This window comes from Drosophila novamexicana, unplaced genomic scaffold, assembly GCF_003285875.2.
Source record: "Drosophila novamexicana strain 15010-1031.04,08,12 unplaced genomic scaffold, DnovRS2.1 tig00004557-arrow-arrow-pilon, whole genome shotgun sequence".
Taxonomy (NCBI): domain Eukaryota; kingdom Metazoa; phylum Arthropoda; class Insecta; order Diptera; family Drosophilidae; genus Drosophila; species Drosophila novamexicana.
Window position 1 is genome coordinate 111,737 of NW_020825053.1, and position 9,479 is coordinate 121,215.

The 9,479-nt window shown below is 42.5% G+C and overlaps 1 protein-coding gene across 1 annotated transcript; it reads left to right on the plus strand.

Annotated features, from left to right (window-relative positions):
• Nucleotides 1-6,673: 6,673 nt before the first annotated feature.
• On the plus strand, nucleotides 6,674-9,268 carry LOC115770565 (probable aconitate hydratase, mitochondrial). Its single transcript, XM_030715877.1, has one exon. The coding sequence runs from the start codon at nucleotides 6,755-6,757 to the stop codon at nucleotides 9,116-9,118; it is 2,364 nt and encodes a 787-aa protein (XP_030571737.1). The 5' UTR covers nucleotides 6,674-6,754; the 3' UTR covers nucleotides 9,119-9,268.
• Nucleotides 9,269-9,479: the final 211 nt, after the last annotated feature.

The following is a 9,479-nucleotide window of genomic DNA, read 5'->3' on the forward strand; positions in this document are numbered from 1 at the left end:
AATTCCACCCACAAGTGTAGAAAATAGCGAAAAACGTTTGAATGAAACTTTTTTGTTTACATTCTGATGGTCCTCAAACTCATTTTCAAAGATCGTTGATCAAACTCATGTAAGGGGTGTTTCGCACTTTCCGGTAAATACATTCCTCTTTGATGGAAATGGGATCGAAGATTTATAAGAATAATCATTTTAGGCGTGCTTCACACTTTTCGCACAAACCTAAATTCTTCAGTAATAAGAATTTTTCGGACTAAGTTTCAAGTTGTATCCGATTTGCGTCAAACTCATTTTCCAAACTCACATAAAAGCTTTATAAATACGTGTTTCAGCGATTTGGGAAATTCCACCCGCAATAGTGGTTTACTGGCGGGAAGCGTTTGTATGAACGTTGTTTGTTTACCGTCCGATCAGTCTCAAAACCGTTTTTAAAGCTTTTTGAGAAAATGTATTTCATTTGTGCCATGGGCAAGGTCGGGCTAGTTCATTTATATAACTCCAGCATACCCTGCTAGACGAGTTTTTCTTTGCAGATTAGAAGACTGCTTTTGCAACATTTATTGCAACGTTGACAGGAAATTAAAGTGTTTGCATCGACATCTATATATTTTCTGTATGGGAGTGTGTAATGAACACATTTGCATACAGCCTGTGAGTATGCAACAGAAATACGTGTGTGCCTTAATCAAGTGCAGAAAGGGCGACGCGCTCACAAGTATGTTGCAAAATCATGTTTAGCGTGTTGAAGGTGAAACGAGAGGGGACAAGAGCATAAACTGACATTTAGTTGGCTTTAAGCAAGTATTTGCTTAAGCCAATATTCAACCCACAGCTTCTTGGTCGTGGTCTGCTCTGGTAGCGGCCTCAGCTGTGGGAGTTCAATGGCACAGTTCGAGAATTTTTTCCGCTCGTTCGTTTTTGGCATTTCTACTGCGCCACGTTATAATCCATCCGGGGCATAATTATTGTGTACATATTATGATAGTGTCATAAAAACAAAGAGTTTATCGTTGCCCTGATGGGCAGAAGGCGCCTCTGCACCAGCAGCCAGGCTGCCTCCCCCGTGGCTTGAGTCGAAGGCAAATGAAAGACGAGCAATAAATTTGCGTATTTTTAAGTGCCTCTCGCTGAAAGGTTATTTACGTTGGTGCCCAAAGAACTCTTAAGTCTCTACTTTACAACCTGCTTTAATGCGCATAGATCAGCTTATAATTTCCATGCAGCTTCAATGCCACTAAGCGAAGCGATTTTACAACAAAGTTTTGCGTGTTAAACTTGCATGCGGAGTCGTGTTGCAAAAAAGGAACGAAAATCTACCAATTAAATCTAATTATGTACGCCCAACTGGTCCAGTCACAACAGCGACTGCCCATGTCCGGGGCATAGGTACAGGTCGAGCCTCTCAGCTGGCCTGGACTCGGTTCAGTCTCTGCTTTCTTTGTGCCCAACTGACCCGCACAAATGCGTCTATTGACGGAAACAATGCGCACAAAAGCATCGCTGCATACAGCAGCCCAGCAGCGGGCGGCCTGCCAGGAAGATATGCTCCAGGTGCACCGGTTGACCACCAACTGGCCTTAATTCAACGTCATCGGAGCGCAGCGAGGGCAGTAAGTGAGAATAAAAAGAGCTAAGTGAATGCAATAATAAAGCACAAACGAAAGAATTAAAAAAAATTTTTTAAACAAGCTGAAATGAGTGGGGCACCAAGGTTTAAACTACAGCCGAGTTATGGCCCGTAGTTAGACGCACTGGTACAAAAAAAATCATATTTATACACACAAAAGGCGGTAGGAGTCGGCTCAGTTTCATTATTATGGTGCAGCTGGCTGGGCGTGGCTTGGAGGTAGCTGGCAGGGCGTGGCCTGGGGGCAGCAGGCTGCTCAGTTACTTACGCCTCAATGAAGCTAGAACTCATGTGCCGCAATTGCGGTAAAATATGTTTGCACAAAAGGAAATCGCCAAAGCCACGTGTGCGGGAAATGCTGAATTTGTCTGCCGGGCGCACTAAAACAAAGCTGAACTCGTGGGTGGGTATCCTGTGTCCTGTGCCCGGGTCCTGGTCCTGGTCCTGGTCCTGGTCAACTCCGTAAGTTCCACAAATCGTAATCTATACAATTTTTTTAGATAAGATTAGTACGTTTTGTTGAGAAGGATTCAAGTAGATTTAAGCTTGAATTAGACTGCGTTTAAAACTGAAAATATGTGGGCATTGAAGTAAGTAAGTAATAAATTAAGCAATATAATTAGTTTTGCAAATTTCGAACATTTCTTCCTATATTGTAAATAGTTCAGATATAGTTTATATTATTATATTGTCTAATTTTTTGTCTGTTTTCAATTTAAATTCTTTATAAAAAATCATATTGCAACAGCAGCTCAAGGATATGACTCTTTTCTGCTAATAACTTCTTCAACCTTAAAAGTTAAATTTAATAAAACTCAAACATAAAAGTCTTAGGCGGACAGTTAACCACTGCATGAGATGACTACAACACGTACGTTTATGTTTTAGTTGGCAAAACTTACTATTTCTAAGGTATATATATATTTTGAATGCAGCAGAAACGAGCACAAAATATGTAAAAAACATTTTTGCCAAAACACATTTAAAACTTTTAATCTATTCTCCCGCTTAAGTTTATTTATACTTTTCACAATTATACTCTTCTTTGGATTGGCTGCTGTTCTTAATTCTATTGAGTAGTAAAGAATTTAATTAGCTGTGATTTGGGCGAGAAATCGGCTTTCGGAATACATATAAATGTGTGTCCGTTCTGTTCTTTCTGGGTATTGTTGCAATATGGCTGCCCGAGCGCCGAAAACTATGCTATATGTCTAACTATGGCGGCACTTCCGTTGCCTTTCGTTGTCTCTTATCGCCCTGCTCAACCTTTTCGTTTCCATCGTCATCGTCGACGTCGACGTCGACCATGTCGTCGTTGTCGTCGTCTGGGCTGGACTTTAGGGAATATTATTGAAAAGTTTTACCGCAAGCTGTGCTGAGGCTGCAGCCATGGCGCACTGGCAGCAAAAACAAACGTATTGTTCGCTGCCAGCTGCAAAAACGAGGATTAACATTTTTTTTTAAATCCAAAGTTTCAGTTTTGTTGCAACTTTGGCCACAGACACCGACACCACACTTAACTGGGGGCAGTACATAAATTTTCTCAACAATTTTCAGGCATTTTGCCGCTGCAGCTGCATTTACAATGCGCCCAATCAGACAAAAACTTGCAATGGCAAGAGCCTGACAACATAGCCATGCGCTTTATAGCTAACAGAACACTAAATGATCAGCAATGTATTCTCAGTATTTATAAGACTATTTTAAGACATGCAAATAAAATTTACATTGATTAAATTCGTATGTTAGTCTATCACAATCGTTAAAACGTTTTTATGTGCTCAATGCCTCTACTGTACCGCACTTCCAAAATAACACTCACGCATAGGTGTTTTTTACTGCTGATATCTTTTATTTTATTTTATTTTTCTTCAGACTTTGTCGTAAGTTCAATCGCTAGCAATAAGTTTTCCATTATTTATGGCAAAAGTTCTTAAATGCAATCATTTAGGAGCATGAGAAGCGGATAGAGACGCATGTCTGACACTTCCATTGCATTCGGAAGACCATCGACGAATAAAAAAACGTAGCAAATATATTTAGGATAATTGCATATTTTTCATTTTGCAAATCTAATAGGTAAAGGTTCACAAGAGATGTATGGCAGCAATTGGATAATAATTTCTATCTTAAATTTGTGAAGCCTTGACATTTTGAAATTCTGTAATAGGTTCAGGGAGTGTGTATATAACGTACATAGTAAAGTGATCAGCGCGGATTTTTTAATTTCTTTACAATTTCTTCATAATTTACCAAATTAATCGATACAAATTGTAAAAAATAATTGTTTTGTTTATATATATATTACTGTTGACTTAAAAAAAATTAATTAAGAATAATGAAGTCCTATTTGGAAGTATCTCTATATATACAACTGTTTGTCCTGGCTGAATGACTGACTGACTGACTGACTGATTGGTGATCAACGCACACCCTGTAGTTACCAAATGTGATAAAGGTGCACGTTAAGACGGGGTGCAAAAATCGGGAAAAACGTTTTTATGAAACTTTTTTGTGTACCATCCGACCGGCCTCAGACTCAATTTCAAATATCTTTGTTTAAAATCTTTTGAGGGGTGTTACACACTATTTGAAAAATCCATTCCTCCATTTTGCATATGGGGTCAATTATTAGGTGGGTGACGTTTCGCACCCAAATTCATTTTAGACGTGTTTAACATTCTTCTTAAAATCCAAGCTACGTCGGTGGCAAATGCTATTCAAAGATTTTTTTGCCTACGTTTTAAAATAAGTCCGATTTGCATCAGAGTTATTTTCAAAGCTCTACATAAGAACGTAATGAATACGTGTTTCAGCGACTTGGAAAATTCCACGCATAACAGTGGTTAATTAAAGAAAAATTTATTTAATACTTTCTTAAGCAGCAAATGTGGCTAAAAGTTTTAATTAATGAAAGAATATTCTTCTGTTTCGAGATTCTCACTGCAAGACTAAAATAGGTTTAAATCGTTGACTCCATAGCTTGGTTCTTTATTCAATGAATTTAAAACATATTTTTAAGTTGAAGTGGAGATCAAGATGGGTAGATTTCAACTTTACACGGGCGTGTACTTAGTGGAATGGTAATACTTAAATTTTTTGCACAAAACGTTCCACGGCCAAGGCCGGGCAATAACCGCTAGTTTCAAATATAAGCACAGAGTGCTTACCATTTCATCACACGTAACCAAAGAAAATTCTGATTGCTTTTCAAGAAACTTAGCCAAATTGTTGAACATATTAGTTGGTCAACGTTCAACTGTTCAGTTGCGATAGTTCGGGTTTTCGGCGCAAAATGAAAACCATCAATTATAGAAAATCATAGTCAACGTTGTGCCAAGTTGGGCGCTTAGTTCATCATATGGAAAAGCTTTGCGGGTGCGCTTGTGTCAAGCCAATCAATTTTTCGTATTGTTTCGGCCGCTCTCCTGGTGGTTCCTTCGCCCGCCCCTCTCTCCCGAACGGACTGTGCCCACCCATCCGGTGACCGACCTAGCCATCATCAACGGTTTTGTGGCAAACAGGCACGTCGATTTCAATTGAAAGTGGTTCTGCCAACTACCGGTCTGGCTGACTACTGTCCAGTTTGTCCAGTATACCCAGTGTCTGCAGTGTGTTCTGCTGACACTCGGCGCACTGTGGCAAACACAATCACAGGATGCAGCCACGTTGCTCGTCGTGCGCCTCACTTGCAGTTCACACTTTGGTCTCTGCAACTTTCCCCTGCCCCACTCAAGTAAATGACGTGCTGTCCTTCTGTTTGCCACTTGCATTGTAGTAGCACGTCAGTTAGCCTATGGCAGAAATGACTCACGTCAGCTTTCGAGTCGCATAGTTTCATGTGAATCGCTTGACTCACATTGTTGCAACATCACCCATGTCAACGGGACGCTTCATTCACACAACATTCCTCTCTCCGACCCTGCCATCGACATGCCCCTTGTTCCTTGTGTTCTTCATAGTATTTTTTCAAATATGCACAGAATATCGCCCCTGTCAACATATAAGTATGCATTTTAGGCCCATGTGTTCTCAGTGGAGAGCTGTAGGAAATTTGAGTTCGATTAATGGCACATGGCCCTTAATAGCCTTTCAATGAACTTGTTTTCACCTCTAATATGACAGCTGATTTGGTAATAGTTTCTCGTTTAAGCAATATAAAATCTTATACGAGCCATGTACATCATAAATTAGCAATAATAATATAAGTACACCAGCGGGTATAGACCGGTCTTGCCAGTGGCACGTATGTTATAAAATCAATGTTCTCAAAAACCTTTGAAAATGATTTTGAAATTGAGCGGACGGTAAATAAACAACTTTCATACAAACGTTATCCGGCATTTTACCACTGTTGCGAGGGGAATTTTCGAAATCGCTGAAATATGTATTCATTATATTCTAATATAGAGCTCTGAAAATAAGTTTGATGTAAATGGGAAACAACTTAAAATTCACCAACCAAAAACTTTGCAATGCGCGTTCCATTAAAGGAGTATAGATTTCGTGAAAAATGGGAATCGAGGTCTCAAATGATTTTTTATGTAGATCCCCCGAAATGAATTTGAAGGCGAAATGTCACCCACAAAATGGTTGGCCCCCCATTTCCACCAAGGAGGGATGGATTTTCCAAGAAGTGCGAAACACCCCTCAAGCGAATTTGAACAAAGATCTTTGAAAATTAGCTTAAGGCCGATCGGATGGTAAGCTAAAAAGTTTAATACAAACGTTTTTCGCACTTGCGTGTGGAATTTCCGCGTCTTAATGTGCGCCTTCATCGCATAAGGTAACTTCAGTAAAAATTTCAGCCTCCTAATTCTTACGGTGTGGGCTGTGCGTTGATCACCAATCAGTCAGTCAGTCAGTCAGTCAATCAGTCAGGACAAACAGTTTTATATAAAGAGATAAAACATCAACTATTAGCAACAATCTCAATCTCAGGAAAAATGTAGAATAGATCCCTTTGCAAAAGTTTTCATAAACTGGAGAGCAAATGATTTCGTACTAGACTTTTAAAAAATATTTCTTTTTAAGACATAAAAGGAAGTATAAATATATATTTTATCCCTCCGACAAAATTATTGTATGTTTTAGTAATACATTAAATATAATATTTTAAAAGAATTTACCATGACTAAGAGGATGATTGCACAGACAGCAGAGAGGCTGCGCAGACTTTGCAGAAGGGCCGTCAGGCCCTTGATGAGTCAGTGGAACGTTTCCATGAGCTCAAAGTCCTCCGGCGTGTCCATGTCTAAGTTCGAAACTGGCCAACCCTTGCCTTATAAGCTGCTAAGCGAGAAGTTGGACTGTGTAGCGAGTCGCCTAAAAAGGCCTCTTACCTTGTCGGAGAAGGTGCTCTACTCCCATCTGGCTTATCCAAGCGATCAAGATATCAAGCGCGGGGAGTCATACCTGCTGCTGCGTCCGGACCGTGTGGCCATGCAGGATGCCACCGCTCAGATGGCGCTCCTACAATTCATTTCTTCTGGCCTGAGTAAGGTGGCTGTCCCTTCAACTGTGCACTGCGACCACTTGATCGAGGCACAGATTTGTGGCGAGCAGGATCTGAAGCGCGCCAAGGATCTGAACAAGGAGGTGTATGACTTCCTGGCTTCCGCCAGCGGCAAGTATGGTCTGGGATTCTGGAAGCCAGGCAGCGGCATCATTCACCAAATCATACTGGAGAACTACGCTTTTCCCGGCCTCCTCATGATCGGCACCGACTCTCATACGCCCAACGGCGGCGGATTGGGCGGCCTCTGCATTGGTGTGGGCGGGGCCGATGCTGTCGATGTGATGGCAAACATGCCCTGGGAGCTCAAATGCCCCAATGTAATCGGTGTTCATCTGACTGGCAAAATCAGCGGCTGGACCGCAGCCAAAGACGTTATTTTGAAGGTGGCCGAAATCCTGACCGTCAAAGGCGGCACTGGAGCCATCATCGAGTATCATGGCCCGGGGGTCGAATCTATTTCCTGTACGGGCCAGGCCACCATTTGCAATATGGGCGCCGAGATCGGTGCGACTACCTCGCTGTTTCCCTTCAATGAACGCATGATACACTATCTGTGCGCCACGGGACGGGGCAATATTGCCGCAGAGGCACAAAAGTATAAGAAGAAGCTACTGACACCCGACAAAGGCTGTAAGTATGACAAGCTGATTGAGATAAACCTGGACAAGCTAGAGCCGCTAGTGAATGGACCATACACTCCTGACCTGGCGCACCCTATAGACAAGCTGGGTGAAAACTCGAAGAAGAACGGCTACCCCATTGAGATAAAGGTGGGTCTGATTGGCTCTTGCACCAACTCTTCGTACGAAGACATGGGCCGCTGTGCCAGCATTGCCAAAGATGCCCTAAGCCATGGTCTGATGGCCAAAATACCATTTAATGTGACGCCCGGATCGGAGCAGATCCGCGCCACCATAGAGCGTGATGGGATGATCGAGACGTTCAATAAGTTTGGCGCGACGGTTCTGGCTAATGCGTGTGGGCCCTGCATCGGTCAGTGGGATCGCAAGGACGTGAAGAAGGGCGAAAAGAACACCATAGTCACATCGTACAATCGCAACTTTACCGGCCGCAACGATGCCAATCCAGCGACTCATTGCTTTGTGACCAGTCCTGAGATTGTCACCGCGCTCTCCATTGTAGGATGCCTGGACTTCAATCCACTGAAGGACGAGCTGACCGACTCCAAAGGAAAGAAATTTAAGCTCAAAGCACCCACTGGCGAGGAGCTACCCGCCAAGGGGTTCGATCCCGGACAGGATACTTACTCAGCTCCCCCGTCAGATGGCAGCAAAGTGAAAGTTGCTGTGGATCCAAAATCGAATCGCCTGCAACTTCTGGAGCCCTTCCCAAAGTGGGACGGCAAAGATCTCACAGATCTCACCGTTCTTATCAAAGTCAAGGGTAAATGCACTACCGATCATATCTCAGCCGCCGGGCCCTGGCTGAAATACCGCGGACACTTGGACAACATCTCCAACAATATGTTCATAGGCGCCACCAATGCCGAAAACAACGAAATGAACAAGATCAAGAACCAGCGCAGTGGCAGCTGGGGCGCAGTTCCCGAAGTGGCACGTGACTATAAGGCCAACAATGTCAAGTGGGTAGCCGTCGGCGAGGACAACTACGGCGAGGGCTCTTCCCGCGAGCATGCCGCCCTCGAGCCACGCCACCTGGGTGGAGTTGCCATCATAGTCAAGTCCTTTGCCCGAATCCATGAGACTAATCTAAAAAAGCAGGGTCTGCTAGCACTGACCTTTGCCAATCCCAGCGACTACGACAAGGTCCAGCCTACCAGCAAACTGTCGCTGCTTAATCTGAAGGATATGGCTCCCGGCAAGCCCATCGATTGCGAGATCAAAAACGGAGGCGGCTCCGATAAAATACAGCTCAACCACACCTTCAACGCCGAGCAAATTGAGTGGTTCAAGGCTGGCAGCGCTCTCAACCGAATGAAGGAGAAATTGAAATAGTTTTCAGATCGATATCATGTCATATCATATGTATCTGCTTTTTTATTGTTTCACATCCGTAACATCACATTTTGTATGACATTGCGCAATTTTTAAATCTAAACGTACATGATAATCAATTTTGAGAACTGAATGGATTAAATTAAACTATAGATATAAAAATGAATGTGAAAACTCGCCTTTAATTTAACCCAAGAAATATATTTTCTTTTGAATAAATTAAGGCAAGGCACGATACCACTCGAATAGCTATATGCGTATCCAAGCAACTTTGCTTGCTCACAAAATTTGTTAGATGAAGTAGAATATGCACCTGTATGGAAAAATTGTTTATTAGGTTTGGTGATGAATTGCACGGGCA